The 18,162-nt window shown below is 40.6% G+C and overlaps 1 protein-coding gene across 1 annotated transcript in view; it reads left to right on the forward strand.

The window, feature by feature from the left end:
- The first annotated feature begins 3,803 nt into the window (after nt 1-3,803).
- TMX3 (thioredoxin related transmembrane protein 3) overlaps nt 3,804-18,162 on the forward strand; it is a 34,121-nt gene continuing 19,762 nt past the window's right edge. Inside the window, exons 1-6 of the mRNA XM_063149336.1 lie at nt 3,804-3,955; nt 8,332-8,564; nt 8,778-8,832; nt 13,492-13,531; nt 14,520-14,643; nt 17,793-17,838. Coding sequence (XP_063005406.1) covers nt 3,804-3,955; nt 8,332-8,564; nt 8,778-8,832; nt 13,492-13,531; nt 14,520-14,643; nt 17,793-17,838 — 650 coding nt within the window. The remainder of the gene's footprint in view (nt 3,956-8,331; nt 8,565-8,777; nt 8,833-13,491; nt 13,532-14,519; nt 14,644-17,792; nt 17,839-18,162) is intronic.

An 18,162-nucleotide genomic window follows, 5' to 3' on the forward strand; every position in this document is an offset into this window, starting at 1 on the left:
GCCTTCTTTCCTCCTTTTCCCTTGTCTCGGCCACTCTAGGCCTGGATGGGGGCTCCAGAGGCAGGTGTGGAGCATTGCCTTCAGTGTACCAGGGATTGGTGGCCACCGCCACCAGGCTGGGATAAGGCCCAGGGACATGGGGTGTGTGGGGCAGGACATTGCCCCACCAGAGCAAGGCCCAACTTGCCCCTTCCCTTCACAAACTTGCATCCAAAATATTTCCAGCCAGCAATCTCCTCCATTCTCTCACAGTTGCATGCCCGACTGTATCAATGTATTTATGCATTTATGAGCCCTTATTCAATAGGGGACCAACTGTTCCTGTTTAACCACAGGAAAGCTGCCACTTCTGTAAATGAGATTCTGATTTTTGATAATTACTCTTTTTGACATGAGCACGAGTTCCTCTATCACTCTGTTGCTTGCAAAAGTGGCATTTCAGTACCCTTTCCCTTGCAGCTATTACCCAGACACAGTCAAACCTATATGCAATCATTCTCTGTGTGTAAAGGAACATCACTACTGTGCCATAAGAAATCTGGAGAACCTTCCCTCTTTTATGGAATACAACCCTGATGGTGTTGGAGCACGGACTCGGCAGCAGCTGCACAGATATTTTAGGAAGGAAATCCATTTCAGTCTCTTGTGCCACGTGCTGGAAAGTGCCGCAAATTACAAGAACAGGGACACTGTCAGCCTGTAGTTGAAATATGGAGTTCAGGTACTCGGGGTGGTGGAAAAATCCTGACAGCAGAGGCACAGGAGGATGTGCTGACACACTGATGAGCTGTGCAGGGCACCTCACATCCCCAGAGCTCACATCTGACACAGCTGTACAGTCCCTGTTCTGCGCTCTGCAGCATGGTGGCAGGGTGTAGTTCCTCATATGAAACAGTACAAAAGCATATTTTTCTGAGGCCTGTGCATACTTCAGCCGAGCCCTTGCAGGCTCAAAATCATGTCTGCATGGTGTTCTTTGTTCTGGTGCTGCAAGTGGTCACAGCTTCCTCTCTTGGGCTGTACAGGTCATGGAGGGGCGCTTGCCTTTTCCCATTCTTCAAGCTTCCCTTTGTGGCTATCTATGCATTGTTTCCAAACAGCATTTATCACAAGCTGAAGGAGGCCATCTCTTTCCAAAATCTGTATAGTATATAGTATTTGTATGTCAGCATCTGAAACAGATAAATAGTGTATTATTAGCAAGTGCTTGATATGATAGGACTGGGTCCGGAACCTACTGAAACTGAAGCTTTTCCCTGGGCATTGAAAGAAAACAGTTGTGCAGGCAAAACCAAACCAAACCAAACAAAAAACCCCCCACTAAGATGAAGTCAAATGTCTCCTCAGTGTGTGTGACATGCTGTGTCACTGAATTATTTCCTAACTCATTAGCAACTTTCCAAATCAATGTGAAAAAAGAGATTAAAACCTTCTCTCTGCTCTTCAAAATGTTAGCAGGTAAGGAACACAACCTTCTACTTTGCAGTCTTACCTGAAGGACAGAGTCACAGGAATTCACTAGAGAAAACCCTGACATTTCCTTCCTCTCTCTTCTTCTTAAAGTAATTTTTTGGCAAAAGCATAGGGTCATGATTACAACGGGACAGGTACCAAGCACTGCAAGCGAGGAGAGAAGGTCCATTGCATCAAGTTTCCACGGGTTATAAGAAAATGATTTTCAGAAGTCCTCATGCAAGTCCTTGACATGTCTCCCTTTCTGATATGTGACAGATTGGATTGAGCTTTGAGTTGCAGCAAAAGACAAAATTCAGTCTTTCAGGATGTAAGAAGCAGCAATGCTAGAAGTGTATTAGGTTTCTATGTAAATTAAAGGATATACAGGAGCTGAGAGGTAACAGAAGTTTTGATACAATGAAGGAACAAGCTACTGTTTCTTTGAGATGAAATTATGTGCAGATAATTCTTCCCCATATTACATTCCCCCTTCTCACATACACAGACACACTTGTACATAATCTGAACACCCACAGCCCTGTTGGTCCTCAGTTAGATGGTTCTAGCTAGAATTGCCATCTGCGCATCCTCCTCTCCTGCACTCAGCTTCAATACAGCTCTCATACTCCCTAATATGCTGTAGGCTAGGAGATCACAGCCAGAGTGTTTCTCCTCCTTTACTTCCATGATCTCTCAGCTTACACAAAAAACTGGTAGCAAAAAAAATGAGAAGAAAAAGCAAAATTGCCAGTGATTCACTTTGTTCTTCACCTTGTCATTATGCCCTTCCTTCCTATCTTCTGTTTCTCACCCCCTATCTGTTGGTAGGCTCTTGAATAGTTAATGGTGAAAGCCCTATGACCCTCAGAGACAGTGCTGAAGGTCAGGGTCACTCCTGGGGTTACCTACAATAAAGAAGTTCTGTGTTCTATAGCCCATGTGTGCCTTACGCTCCTCCCTCCCCTCTGCCTGTATAACAACAGGATATAATTTCAGCAAAACTGTCAGTCAGCAGGAACAGGGGAAAAAACACCTTGCCTTGCCTTGATTTGTCTTGGCTTGCCAGCAGACTGGAGAGGATGAGCTGTGTCTGTTCCTTCCTTCCCAGGCTCCTGGAGGCCTGAGCTGGGGCAGCCACAGGGGACAATGGGAGGGGCAGAGCCAGCTCGGGTGTGCCCAGGGTGGAGGCTTCATTACTCACCTCTGCCACAGGGCTTTTGTTTTTGCCCTCACTGCTGAGCACTGTAAAAACAAACTCCTGAACACTGCCTGGCAGTGCAAGGGAAACAGCACTGGGCCAGGAGGGAGGCTTGGGCCTGCTAATGCCTTCCCTTCCAGCACCACCGAGGTCCTGGCTCAAGGACGAGGACATGGGAAGGGGCAGCGAAGTGTCCTGGCCTTGGGAGAGCTGTGGCCACACTGTGCCATGGGGAGGGCTCAGTTAGGGCCTCCAGGGCTGCCATGGGACAGGCAGGGTGTGAGACTGGTGAGTCAGAGGCTGAGCTGTCATCTCTGGCCATGGGGTCCCAAACACAGCAGCCAGATCGATGGGGGGACATGAGGGTTGGTGCCATGGTACAGGTCACAGAATCATCTCAGCTGGAAGGGATGCAGAAGGATCATCGAGTCTGACTCCTTCAGTGAACTGATGAAAAAACTAGTTGAGTTACTGGAAGATCAAAAATAAGGAAATCTGTAATGTGAATTTTAGTAATTTTTGTGAGTTCTGTTAAAATTCTTTGGTGTCTTCATCTCTATCATCAGTGTGACTTGCTGCTATTTACCATCAAAAAATGCTACAATTAAGTCTTGTTGGTTCTTTCAGTGCTAGTAAATAAGCTCAGTCTACTGGCTGTTGTGCATGACAGAGTAAGACTGAAGACATTATTAATTTATATAATACTTACACTAAGTCCTCAGTCATGTGTGGGATTGTTAGAGTTATCTTATTCTAGGTTCTCTACAGTCAAGCACCTCAGCTTTTGCTCTTTTAATTCTGAGAGACAGCATAGAAAATGGATGCACAAATTTTCTGGCCAAAGAGAAACAGCAGGTTTTCCCAAGGCAAAGGAGGAAATGAATGTGCCCGAGATGACAAAAAATGGGTGCATGCACACAAGCTTGAATCAGACTCCTGGGACTAACAGGCTTAATTCACTGCAAAGAGTACACACATGTCCTGAACTTGCCCTGAAGTTGCTCCTGACTTGCCCTAGCAAGATGGTGGCTGGGAGCATAGTGACACTAACAAATAATTTACTAGATTTAGCCACTGGCTGCTTTCCTGGTTCTCAGGAATGAAGGAAAGAATCAGAAGCAAGTTATAAAATAACCTTTGGGCTACAAACATGATTAAAGGCCTGGAGCACGTCTCCTGTGGAGACAGGCTGAGGGAGTTGGAGTTGTTCAGCACAGAGAAGGCTCCAGTGGGACCTTATAGCACCTTCCAGAACTTGAAGGGGACCTACAAGAGAGCTGGAGAAGACTTTTTACAGGGCAGGTAGTGACAGGACAAGGTGGGGTGGCTTTAAACTGAAAGAAGGCAGGTTTAGATTCAATATTGGGAGGAAATTCTTTACTATGGCAGTGGTCAGACAATAGAACAGGCTGTCCAGAGAAGTTGTGCATGCTCCATCCCTGGCACTGTTCAAGGCCAGGTTGGATGGGGCTTGTGAGCAACTGAGTCTAATGAAAGCTCCCTGCCCAGAGCAGGGGAGGTTGGAACTAGATTATGTTGAAGGTCCCTTCCAACCCAAACCATTCTGTGATTCTGTAGGTGAGTCATACCAAGCTCACAGGCCAAAAGTTTAGCACCGTTAATATAGGGATTATTGGTGTCAAGATATGCTTCCCTCATGCCTCATTTTAAGTTACCCTTTTTATTGCATTGCCTTTGGTTTTCCTGGGCCATTTCCCCAGGAAAGTTTCCCTTGAATATGGTGTCATGGATATGTTAACCCCTGTAAAATAACATAGATGTGCACAAAGAATTTTAATTTTCTAAGTATTTTATTTATGCAAATATGTATTGAAATCAACCTTGATATTCTGTTTACAATGTTAACGAAAGTTAGACAGGAAATAATTTGAAAGATATTAATTATCCTAAAGCAAAAGTTAATGCATTCCAGTAAAACTAAGTCCACCTTGCATAATTTAGACAGACTTACATATAAATCCTTTTCCATGCCCTTCATACAGATCAAGAAGAGCGTACAACCTGCAGGAACAGACTGAAAATCCTGCAACATTTAGATTCCTCTGCAAATCCTCCTTCAAGGCAAGGCCAAAAGGCAAAGCCTGGCTCTTGTCTTTGCTGAAACTTGCCACTATGAGATTCAAAAACAAAAAGAGACAGCAGGACCATTAAATCATCCTACCCAATATGGATTGGAAGGAGTCTTTGAACCCTTGTATGTTCAATTTCCAATATTTCATTGTTTGCTAATTTCCCTATAATTCCCACTTTTCCCTGCAATATCTCCCAGGATTTCAACACTATTGTCTGGGCTTTTTGCTTCTTACCCTTCACCATGTTTTTTTTTCATATCTCCTGTTCAGTTCATATGCCAAATCATCCCTTTTCTACACTAAATTCTCCACTCAATATAATAATCCATTAATAGTAATACATTAATCCTGCATTTTCTTCAAACAAAATGTCCATAGTAGAAATAATAAAACCACAAAACCCCCTTGACATTTCTCTGAATGCCATCTGTCATTATTCAGCTTATTTGGTTCCCATGTTTTTACATGTTTTTCCATGATACTTTTACTCGGCTGCAGTGCAAGAACCATCTTTTATATGGATTTTACACAGTAAAGCTTCAGCAATAACTGTATAAATATAGCATAGAGTTGTCTATGTGAGCCTAAATTTAGTTACAAAGAAGTAAATACACAGCAAATTCTTCAATTTCAAGATAAAATAGCTCAAAAATAGTGTACAGGCTGTTTTTTTTCAGGAGACAAGTTTGGCTCACTAAATACAAAAGTTAGAACAATCATATTCCATTACCTGCAAAAAGAATAAAAGTTGGCAAATAGGATCTAGAGGGTGTACAAAGAGCTTCATTCAAATCTCTGCAAAGCTATATAAAATGTTTATTTCCCTTTAAAAGTTTTTTAAAGCCAGTCATGAACTGTCTGAGCAAGAGAACAGGATTATACTAATTTAACAGTTACTTGGCTATGGCCATTTTCTCCCGTATGGATTTTCTACTAACAGATTGATGGAGTAAATAGTTTTCATTGTCTCAGTCTAGACAGTAATTAGATTAGGATCAAAAAGATGCCATTTCTCATTTGGTCATATGTCTGTCAGGCATACAGACACCACTTAGCTAACTGTGGTGTACAGAGGGTGAAATGCTGCGGAAAAGACATTTTCTGAATTCAGTGAACAATTGTCACTGTTCATTCAATACAGATGTCTGGAACTTGTTAGTTCTCCCAACACTGGAGCTTGAGGGGTGAGAAGGAAAAAAAATAAATAGTCATAATATTGCAAAATTCTTCAGTTAAATGTAAGAAGGAAAAAAAGCATCTACCATGGGCCAGAGTCAGATATTGCAGAATTCTAATGTGAGCTATTGTATATACTCTCAGGCCTTGACCTGTTTCTCATACTATGACATGAAAGATTTTGCAAAGGGCTGGACAACTCTGGGGATTATTTGATGAATCCAACAGGCTATACCCACAAAGAATTATGTGAACAGTACATCTTCACCAGAGCAGGTATGGCCCAGTGTGGAAAGCAATGAGTAGCCAAGAGAACATCAACATGTATCTACATCCATGTAAGTACCAGCATTTGTGCACACACTCACACAGAGCAGCCCAAAAATGAAGCAACTTCATTGTCTGCAAGTTGTAGACATTATTCAAAGGAATAATAGACTCTATCATTAGATAAAAAGGCTTAAAGACTTAATTCAGAGGAACTGGATGGTCCCTGGAAAGAATCTATCCTTTTCCGACAAAGATCTCAAACTTTTTACACGTACAGCCGAGGAAAGTAATTCTAGCATAAGGAGAAATGATAAGGGTTTACACTACGGGAATCGAAACTGAAATGGAACAGATCACAGAGCCACAGAGTAGTTGAGGTTGGGAGGGGCCTCTGGAAGTCCTTTAGTCCAAACTCTCTGCTCAGGCAGGACCATTTAGAGATGGTTGTTCAGGACCAAGTCCAGGTGCATCATGAGTATCCCTGAGGTGGAAGACTGGTGGGTGGCCAGCACTCAAGTCAGCTTCACAGTGAAGAAGTGTTTTCTCAAATTCTGACAGAATCACCAGTGTTTCACTTTACGGCCCTTCCCTTTTGTCCTGTCATTGGGCACCACTGGCAAGAGCCCAGCTTTGGTCTATTTGCAGCCCCTTTCAGGTATTTACACACATTAATAAGGTCCCCCTAAGCCTTGTCTTTTCCAGGCTGAACAATCTCAGACCTGTTTTAACTGAAGTTTTTAAACAAGTAGGACTACTTGCCCTACAAGAACCTGCAAATTTCCATTGACAGAAAAAAACCCCATAGCTGAAGATAGGAAAGACTGTAACAGGTTTGAAGGAACGAGGGAATGACACTGACATTAAAGTGAGCAATTTTCATGCCCGTGCTGAAGGAAGGCTGCTGACACAGCAGTGTAATATATGTTATGAAATAATTCATGCTTAAAGAGAGAATGTATTATATGAGATTGCAAAATCCAAATTAGTTTCTGACCACAAGCAGCCCAGGGTCAGATGTCTATTTCGGAACGTCGAAATTCCTGAAGGCAGCAGGAGAACAATGTCCCGTTTACCTAAACAGCAATTGTCCAGCCCAGCACAGTGAAAGAAACTTTCATGCATATGCAGGGTTACCAAAGAAATCGGGGCACTCCTGCCTCAGGCATAAAAAGCTGTATAAAATAGCCTCGCTGGAAGCGGCACTCATGAACAGAGGGAGGTTCGAGGCGATAGAGGTCGGATCCGTGTTCACCCAGCTCGACGTTCTCTTTGAGCTGTGGTGGTTTTGAGGGCCGTATTTTGGTCGCGGACAAAGATAAATAAAATCTTTTTGCAATTTTGATAATTTGGCTTTTCTATTGATAATTTATAACAGCAGCAAGGCAGGTGGCGAGCTCTACCCAGGGCAGCAAGCCAGCAACAGGACAGGGGGCACGCGTGTTCCTGCTGGAGGGAGGGCGAGGCTTGCTCTTGTAAAGAAGCAGAGTGTGAAAAATGCATGTATTTTTATGATTGGCTTTTCGCAAATATTAAAACGAACATTATATGTGTTGTGTTAGAAAGTAATGCTGTATTAATTCTCTTAAGTACTGTGTTAAATATAGTTTTAGGTTAGAAAAAATGTTAAAATAGAAACGATGCTATGTAGGATACTTTTTTTAAAGAAAGGACTCGCAGCGAGATAGCAACCACAGGACACCTACATCTTTCAGAGAAAGAGAATTTATTGCCCTCTTATCAGAAGAAACGAACTTCTTCCCACCTCGAAGGCGCTGTTAGGATTCGGAGGAAGAAGTTGAGGATGACCAGACAGAATCCTGTATTTGAATGGATTTTATGCATCATGTATGAAGTGTATGAATATGCAACAAGCTATTGCTTTTAAAAGTTAATCCTTTGTTAACGGGGGTCCTTTTTCGGGCTCGTGCTGCCAAGAAAACGGTACCCGGACGTCCGTAACTCTTGGTATTTATTGTCTTATATTGTCCTAATTCAATTTGTCCGAATTATTATAACTCTAATTGTTTTACTATTTCTTTACCCATTTTATTACTATTAAACTTTTTAAATTTTAAAAACGATTGGCGTTTTTCACACAGAGCACTGATTCAACTGAACGAGTCTCCCCGCTGGGGACAGGACACGAGAATATTCACCCCGCGTTCCGTCACGGCGCCACGCTCGCCTCCCTCCCGCCTCCCCGGGCGCCCCTCAGCAGGGCGAACCCCCCGGAGCCCGCCCCGCCGCCCGCGGCTCCCTCCGCGCCTGCGCCGTGGCGAGAGGTCGGCGCTTCCCCTTCCGGCCGTGCCGCGGCTCTGTCAACATGGCAGCGGCGCCGGGCGGGCGGCCGCGCTGCCTCCTCTGGGCGGCAGGTGACGGGCGGGCGGTGCCGGCTCCGCCGGGCTGGGCTGCAGGGCACAGCGGGGAACAGCGGCGGGGCTGGGCGGCGGGCAGCGCTGGGGCAGGCAGCAGTGTAGGGAAGCGCTGGTGGGGGCAGGAGGGAAGGGATGCTGTGAGCTGGCGTGGGTGAGCGCCCCGGGTTGGTTCGGGCATCACTCACGGAACCCTTTTCCTTCCCCTCGCAGTGGTTGCACATGTGGTGGCGTCAGGTGCGGGTTTCGTGGAGGATCTAGATGAGTCGTAAGTATTGGGGTGTCTTGCGTAATTGCCAAGATATTGTTTGTCTTCTTGTGGGGAACATGACCCCCGACTTTGTGCGTGGTGTTCTTGTCGAGAAAGCTACACTGGAAAGTACTGTGATTTTTGTCGCAGGAAGGACAGAAAGGTTGTGGCCTGAAATATCATAGAATATTCTCTGTTGGAAGGGGCCCAAAAGGATCACTGGAGTACAATTCCTGTTGCTGCATAGGACTCCCAGAAAGTCACACCACGTGCCTGAGAATGTTGTCCAAACCCTTCTTGAGCTCTGTCGGGCTTGGTGCTCTGACCATTTCCTTGGGGAGCCTGTTCCAGAGCCTAAGCACTGGCTGGCTGTAAAACATTTTCCTGATACCCAACCTAAACCTCACCAGCGCAGCTTCATGCTGTTCCCTGGGGTCATGCTACTGGCCACCAGAGAGATGAGTTACTGCTCCTCTGCTTCCTCTCTTGAGGAAAGTGTACACTCCCATGAGGTCTCTCCTCAGTCTCACCTATTGAGGAGGTTCAATTAATGAAGCTGAGGAACATTTTAATTTTTCAGCTCCTTAAAGCTGTTACTGTGGTGGTTTTGCCAGAAGTTTTCTTAGGCTTCCTTGCTTGTTCTTTCTTTCTGGTAGGGTAAATACATACATTGGTATGTTGGTGCTTGCCCCAGGTAAAGCTGATTGCATTTAACCAAGTTCTTCATTAGAGTTTGCAACCTGGCTGCCATGAGGGGTTGGGAAAATGAGTCTAAGTGTGTTCATGCGTGGCCAGAAATGGAAGAGAGAAAGAGGCTGCAGGACCAGTTCATGGCTGCTTGAAGTGCCAGTAATATTTGTGTAAAAATGTGCCTTTATAACAGAATTAGTCCCAAGACTGTGCATGATTTGAAGTGGCTGGTCCTGCCATGAGCTTGGTTGTGTAGTGTCAGTGTTGGTGTACTGGTTTGCTGTAGCAGTTTGGTAGCTACATAGTTGCTGTTTCCCATGAAAATTACCCAAATGTTTTTTGGGGGTTTTTTTGGGTCAGATTATCAGGTTGATATCAAGTGCTACAAAGTGCAGCATGATTATTGGAATTGAAAGAGAAGGTATGACTGGTAGGGAGGAGAAGTTGGCATTAGATGACTGCTTTGGGATAAATTCAGCCAGTTTAAGGTGACGTTTTCATGAAGTTTCAGTCCACAATAAATTGCATCAAAGAGCTAAACTGTCAGGAAACCCCTTACATTTTCACAATACTGTTTGTTAATCATAAGATCAGATGAGGGGTAGTGATTTTATAGGTGAGGGGATGGGAACATAAGGAAGAAGTTCTTAGGAGAGACACAGCAGTGTCTCTGGTGTTCTGAAACAACAACTGAAGCATGGGAACTGTTTGGACTTGGTTTTCAAAGCTTGTTTTTTTGTTTTTAAAACATGCTCATATATTCACGGTCTGAAGATGCATTTACTTAGCCTATCTGTGCACCTACATCATGTTTCCACACGTGTGTGTTTAAATATATTTGCTGTTCTGGAATGACGAGTCATGATTCTGTTGTCACATAACTTCTTAAAGTAACTGATAAAAGGAAATCATATTTTATAACACTTGAATTTTTCAATTGTAGAACTATATAGAAGCATGTATTTGCAATTGAGAATAAGAATCGAAGAATTGTTTAGGCAGTTTTTGTGGGTGATTTTTTGTAGCTAATTGGCAAGTGGTGAGAGAGGTCAGAAAAACAATTTAAATGTAATTGAAATTAAAACTTATTTTAAACAATTTCAATTTTAATTTAATTTTACTCCAAACCGGAGAGCAGTAACTGGTGGAGTTTCAAGTTTTCCATTTGAGAGATAACAAAACGTTATGGGTGTTCTGCTGTTGCTGAAAGCTTTGTGTTCTTTGGAATTTTAGTGGTTATAAACAATGGGAACTAGTACAGGGCACGGGTCCCTTTCCTAAGCTTTCAGGATATAGGAAAACCAGGAGCAGAGCAGACAGAAGTGCCCAGCTGGGCTGCAGGAGGGGTGCATAAAATGAGCTGTGGTTCCTCTTGGCTTGTGCTGCTCTGATAGCAGATCTGCTGCCTCAGGTCAGTGCTCATACTTGTGATGGGTGTTCTAGTGGCATAATGAAGCAGATAAGTAACCTAAATTAAAAAGGAAGTGTTTCTCTGTCTGTGGGGTGGCTCAAACCAGGATCAGAAGCATCAGAAATGGTGCAAAGGGGAAGCAAGGAAGAGATACAGTAGTGGGTTGTTTGAAGGCCCTTGAAATTGTGACCTCGGTATTCAGTTTTGCTTCATGCTGGTTTCTTTTAATTGTTCATGATTAAGTGGGGGCTGAGAGAACATTTGATCATGTAGCTGGGAAGATGTATGGGTTTGAGACAAATAATTTTGATTCAAGGATGTGCAACATTTATGCCATCTTCCCATCAGTGTGATTGTGTTTCTGTCAGCTGACAGAGGCTTGCACAGAACAGTTAGAAGAGACACTGAAATTTTTTGCCTGGAAAGCATATTTATAGGGCCTAGAAACAGCATCTTCAGAAAATGCTTCACTGCTCATTCGTAGAGAGATTTCTGGTGAAATTGTAGAGAGATTTCAGCAGTGTGAAAGTGAACTTCCTTAGTATTGTCTGGTAATTTAGTCATTGATGTTGGCAAAACTAGAGTGATAGGGTTTTGTTTTGATAGGGTCTTGTTATATACTTCAGATTTTAGTTTCTGTGGAAGTTGATTAGAAGTATGTTGAAATTTTTCATTACTATAAAAAGTACAGTATTTTTTATACAATATTAAACTCTGTTGGAAAGCTCAGCCTCCAGATGTTTCATTCTTGCTCTCTTTTCTTTCTGTGTGCTGGCAAGGTAGCAGTCTACCTTTCTCAGTACTTTAATGCTCTTTACAATTTGCCATAACAGTTGTACTGTGGCAGAGGAAGGAGAACATTTAATTGTAAATTCTTCTTATACAAAGAAAAAGTGATATGCTAAATTGAAGCACAGCCTAGGATCTTATGATTCAGTAACTGCTTTCTGTCTCTTGCATCATAGCCAATTATTTGGCATTGTTACTGGAAGTTAGCTGTAGCTCTGTTAGACTTCTCAGGAGATGCTGGCCTCTTAGTGGTTCTTTCATTAGCTCTATAGTGCTTGGGGTGGTGAAGTAAACTTTTAGTGAGGTTGTCAACTAAGCAATTTTATGACTTAAAACTGTTGCTTTCCTTTAGCAGTTCTATAGCATAGTCTCTGCAAATACCTTTCCTGCTGATGTACAGGCACAGCAGCCTTGGTATGCCATCAATAACATAGGCTGGAATTTACCAGTGAAATGCTGCAATTCTGAGTTTCAAACACTCAACACTGTAATTAGATTGTAGTCATGATTTCTGAATTATTTCTGTCAAACAGTAAGCCAATATCAGCATTAGTATTTCTTCAAGACCATTATGGAGTGTTACAGATTCATCTTTAAATGCAATATAATAAATTCTGCCTACTGCTTATGGGCCATTTATAGGCATGCTGCATATTGGGAACTGACAAGTTGAGCTATAACTTGTATTAATTGGATCATAGGTCCACGCTTATGCATAATTATATGTAAATATCTCATTTTGCAAGAAGAGTGGTGCAGTTGAAGTGTTGTACCATGTATGCCATAGTGTGACTTTAGTCCCAGTCCTAGTCACTTACAAAGTCTGTCTTGTACAAAAATAAACCTCCGGTTAAAGTTCTAGCTAATTTAATTCCCTACGCAGAACTAGTCAACTAATGCAGTAATTCTTATGATGTTGTAGTGACAACAGTGAAATGTGTAAACAGCATTTTGGGAGATACCAAAGAACTTTGATTTATAAAGCTTAGTTTTGTATTAGAGATTTTAGAATTCAGTGACAGATTATCAGTTAATAAAACCAGCCAGTTAATTTAAATGCCATTTGTCTAGCATTAAGAAAATTCAGTAGCACCACTTTTTCTCTGGGTTTTATCAATAACTTGATCATTTTTATTCCATTAACTTGATTTCTTGGTTGTGTGCAGCTTTAATAGAACTGTAAACTGACACGCCTATAGTAGAATTTTAAAGGAGGTTGAATTAAAATTGCTTTGCAAGTTAATATTAAAGATAATTTAGTTAGTTTGCATTTAGTAAAGCTAAGATTAACAGTTTAAGCCAATACTCAAAGAGTCTGTATTACTTGGTATATAAAAATACAACCAAATATATTTAATATATATAAAATATATTTAATATATATTAACCAAAAAACCAAATATATTTAATATAACTAAGGCAATTGAAAAATACTTCTTCCCTCTAGATTCCACATGCTAGTCAAATATCTTCTGTGTGTTTTGGTGTGTATTCTTATTTCTTGCTGTTTTTCTGTTTTGTTGTTTCGGGTGTTTTTTGTCTTAGGAAATAGTTAGAGAAACCTAATTGGCACAGCTGTGTGTGTAGTGTCAGGTAGAGGGGCAATATTACGCTAAAAAATAAGCATCTCCTCTGTTTCTCCGCCCTCAAAGAAAGAAACAAACCAGAAATCTTGTATCTATACCTCTATATTAACCTTATTGTAGAGTTTTTCTATTTCATACATGCATTTCACTATTTTATTTTCGGATACATAACTTATTACTTTCATTTTTTCCCCTTTCCAGGTTTAAAGAAAACCGCAAAGATGATATTTGGCTTGTAGATGTGAGTATCTCAGAAAAACAGGAAGTTCTGCTGGTGGAAATCAAAAGACAGAATGCACAGTGCTACACCCTGTAGTCAAGCTGCTTCATTGCTTGGAAAATTGTTTGTACATGGTGCAGGAAAGCTTCATGACAGTGATTCTGACAGGATAGATAAGCAATCTGTCTGCTGTTCAGGGTGAGCCAGGAATAGGCTGAATAGACTGCTGAATAGGCTTCAGTCTATGTTTTGCAGAGCTTTACAAAGGAAAGCAGATTACCTAACACACTCAGGAGGTGATAACCTCTGTTGAGAATTTTTATAGTTCCTTTCGTTAAATATATCGGCTGATTTGTGTTCTAGACTTCTGTTAGCACTGAAAGACCAAATATATGAGACCCCTGTTACTTTTCTAAATTGTTTGGAAAGACTCAGGGCCCTTATTTCAGGGACAAAGAGTTTTTAAAAAGAATGAGTTTGCTTGTGAATGAGGTAACATTCCTTTTCTCACCCAAATATGTACTGTAATTCTCAAAATTCTGTTACTCTGATTAGGGATTTTTTTGAGTGGGAAAAACTATATGACCTACTTCAGAGTTATCAGCAGTGTATAGCAAAACAAAATCCAACTTTTGTTCAATTGTGACCTTATCTTGTTATACCAAAACATTGATATCATCTTCTGCCTGTTGACAAATTCATATTTCTGGATAGATGGTTTATATGATCTTCTAACTTTCAAAAAAAGTGTTATCATGCAGTCTATTCCTAAATAAGAAATCATATAGTAGTGCAGCAGTTTAATGTATTCTTTTCAAACTTGTGCATTCATGTTAAAAGTAGGACTAAATCATAAATGCTGCTTGTCATGCTAACCTTGTAACTTGCAATTTAATTAAGATATAAAGAGTACCATGACTGGAAAATAAGTCTTGCTAATAATTTGAGGCTTAATTGTAGAATTAATTCCTACTAGTTTTATTTTTTGTGAAATGTATTTGCTTCTCAGTTTTATGCACCTTGGTGTGGCCACTGTAAGAAACTGGAGCCTGTGTGGAATGAAGTGGGAATAGAAATGAGAAACATGGGTTCTCCAGTAAAAGTTGGGAAGATGGATGCAACTTCCTTTTCTAGTAAGTATGGTTTGTTTAGGGGTAATTTCATCACAGCCTCTGTTTTGAAACTAATTTTTTTTCTTGTAGTTGTTCTTCTGTGTCATAGCACAAATACACAAACAGTAATTGTAAAAAAATTGTCTGATTATTTTTCCTTCCAAAAGTGACAACTTTCTGTAGTGTGTGCTTTTTATTTGCGCATTTGTTTCTGCCTGAGGAGGGAATTCTTCCTGACAAATGGAAAGTAAAAGCTTCTCAAAGATCTGCTTTTGATATGCCTCTTAGAGTACTGTTATATAAGCACTTTTGTGTGGTGTGTCTCTGGAGAGCATCCAGTTTTAGGTTCCTTCTGTTACTGCTGGAGGAGTGCCCGTGCTCTTGCTCTTACTCTTACTCATTTCAGGTAATCGGTCCTGAAACTCTTCCACAAAGCCTGCTGAAATAACTGAATTCATTGCATCACTGATCACTGCTCAGCTGATTTCTTCCCATGTTTCTCTGTAAATGTCTTCTCAAAGAACCAAATTTAGTGCTTTCAGTGCTTTTTTCAGTGCTGATGCCTTTCATATGTATCGACCTTTTCAGAGAAAACCCAAACCTTCGCTGCTCAGAGAAGTGGTTTGGGTAGACGTGAGAGGATTGTTGAATGCTTAACAGTACTTCCTTTGTGTTTGTGTGCTTCTTTATTGTCAATTTGCTTAAATCTATGGTGAACCAGGAGAGTACTTAAAAGAGTAGGTATAGGGAGGAGTGGAGCCCAAGTGAGATTTACATGAAGTAAAATTTTGTAAATACATGTAGTGTTTTTAGTTAATATTCATTCAACCTGATTATTCAGGTTTGCTGTATTTGCCTAAAATGTTATGCAGACTATTTTTCTCAGTGGTATTCCAGTTTTTCCTGTGCTTAGATATGGGAGAGTTTGGTCTTTTGAGATTAAAATCATTTTGCCTCAAAGACCAATTTATTGTATATATCTTTTTCTGTAAAACCAAATAAATATGACTTCATGTTTCCTCTTAAAGATACTTATTTTCTATGGAAAAGTAAGTCTGGAGAATTAGAAGTTTCAAGTTGATGCAACCAGGTAACTTCAAAACTGGGAATGCATTTCATGGTTCTCTAATTTTCCAGTCATGTATATAAAATTCTAAATAATATAAATTGTATAAAGTCTTACCCTGAAATATTTGTATTTGTCATCCTGTTACTGAAATCTTGTGGTTTATACCCAGGACAGAATTGGTACTATGTTTTTGTTATATAATTAATTTTTACTTATATAAAAATCACTAAAAGCAGCAAGGGTTCCTTTCTGCCCTGGAAAAGATTTTCTTCTCTGATTTGCTACCGGTTTCATAGTGTCTGATAAATCTTTTAAAATAGTTTTTTACTCTCATTTTGAAAGAGGAAATTTTACATCTGAATACAAAAAACTCAACTCAGCTTAATATCATTGCAGTCTAAAGATTCTCTGAAATCAAAGTAATTCAGTCTTGAAAATATCAGAAGGAAATGCAGCTGCAATGTGTGCATGTCACTAGAAAGGAACGTGAGTGGTTTGCTCTGCATAGGAATATGAAGTAGTATGAAAGAGCTGAACTTTGGGAAGCTTGTTGTTAGAGAGCTGAGATCACAGGTGAACATATAAATCATCCAGTAAATGTTGCCTCTGGTGGCTCTGTGGAATAAGGATACAGCTCTTGCATCAACAGAGCAGTCACCTGCTGTGGTATCAGTTTAATTTTCAGGGTGTTTAGCCTCAGGAGTCCGCTGTGTGTGAGCAGAGTAGAAATGCATCACACCTAGGGCTGGCACAACTGCTGCTGTTTGCCTGTACTATATCAATACTAGTATTCTTGATATCAAGAAGTAGAGGTGATGATGTAAGTAAGTAATTTCCATGAAGATGAGAGAATTTTGGTAATTCCCATGGCTGGAATGTTTAAAGAATTATTAAAAATTGTCTCTTCTTGTTTTCCGAAGCACTCACAAGAGCTGTACAAGGAGAAATAAACTGTTGTCAACTCTTCTGATTGAGTGCTCTAATACACATTTTAATGCATTGTAGTTCTGTGTAGTAAACTGTAAGAGAAAAGGATCAGAATCAAATTGATCCTCATGCGTATTTCTTAGAACAGTTGTCTTTGATTAGATGCCTGTAGGTGAGCTGCTGGTTTTATTTGTAGTGCTGTGCAATAAGGTGCTTGCACCTGATCTAGGTGAACAACCTTAGGGTCAATTTCTTAACTCTTTGCACACAAGGCATCCAACATCTGCTTGCTGTGGCGTGTTTTTGTAGCTTCAGAATGATTTTGTAACAAGCATTGATTCTAGGTGCTTTCTGAGTGCGGGGATTGTTGCTCAACAGGGAGTTGCACAAGTATTGCCACAATTTTAGACTTATTTAATCCTTTTTTGAGACTGTGTAGTTTAACTTTTGGAAAAAACTGAATTTGGTGGAAAGTATAGTTGAAGGTGGCTGTTGCTATGTCCACAAGTGGATGGGTGGTTGCAAATTATACTCCTCTAATTGGTGGAAGCAAGATAAGTTTTTAAAAAGATCTGAGGTGAGGGAAAAAGTTCTGCAATTGTCTTACTTTTAATCACTTCAGTAAACATCAGGTAAGTATCTGCTTAGAAAGCACCTGCTTCTGGTAAGCAGGTGTCTACTATCTAATGATAGTAGACATTTACTTGTGTGGAATATGATTTAAAAACGTTTTGTAATAACTGCAGTATGATTCTGCACTTCTCGTTAGCCATTTCTTTCAAGCATTAGTATTTACAGCTCTTCATCCCCAGTGCTTAATTTTTGCCTCTAAGTTTTCTGTCAATTGTATGTGCATATTCAATGCACGCTACTTTTGGTGAAAGCAGACCAAGCATGTCTGTCTAGAGGATTTCTCATGACATTTGAGTTGTGGCACATGAATTGGGAGGCTGTCCTGGCACCCTGCAGCACCTCTGAAAGAAGTTCCAAAATTTAATGATGTAGCTTAATAACAGCAAGCTTTTCCTTGTAAGCAAGGAAAGTAATCCATTTTAAACTAAGTGGTATTTTTTTCATTTGTTTTTGTGGCTTGAATAGTAAAACATATTTAAAGATTAAGGTAGGAGAGAAAAAAAAGTCTTGGTTCACTTTGGCATGAACTCATTTCTTTCAGGTATTGCATCTGAATTTGGAGTGCGAGGCTATCCAACCATTAAGCTGTAAGTCAGTCCTTCCTATTGAATTTCTATCAATAATTTCATGACAAAAAATTAAAAATAGCCCTGTCCATTTAGAAGTTTCGAACCCATGTAATGTATAGTCCAGTACAATGTCACGTTAAATAAAGATTCAGTGGTTCTGAGTACTTTTTACTGTGGACATACTGGGGATTTTAGCAGGTTATTCTTTAAGCAAACAGAATTCCTAATAGGTGATAATAAGTCTTGTCAAGTTAGTTTTCTCAGAAAAGGAAGCAGAGATGTTCAGCTTGATAATCTTTAAGGATGAAAATTTTCATGCCATATAGAGGAATTGAAAATTCC

This window comes from Melospiza melodia, chromosome 1 (genome assembly GCF_035770615.1).
Source record: "Melospiza melodia melodia isolate bMelMel2 chromosome 1, bMelMel2.pri, whole genome shotgun sequence".
NCBI classification, from domain to species: Eukaryota; Metazoa; Chordata; class Aves; order Passeriformes; family Passerellidae; genus Melospiza; species Melospiza melodia.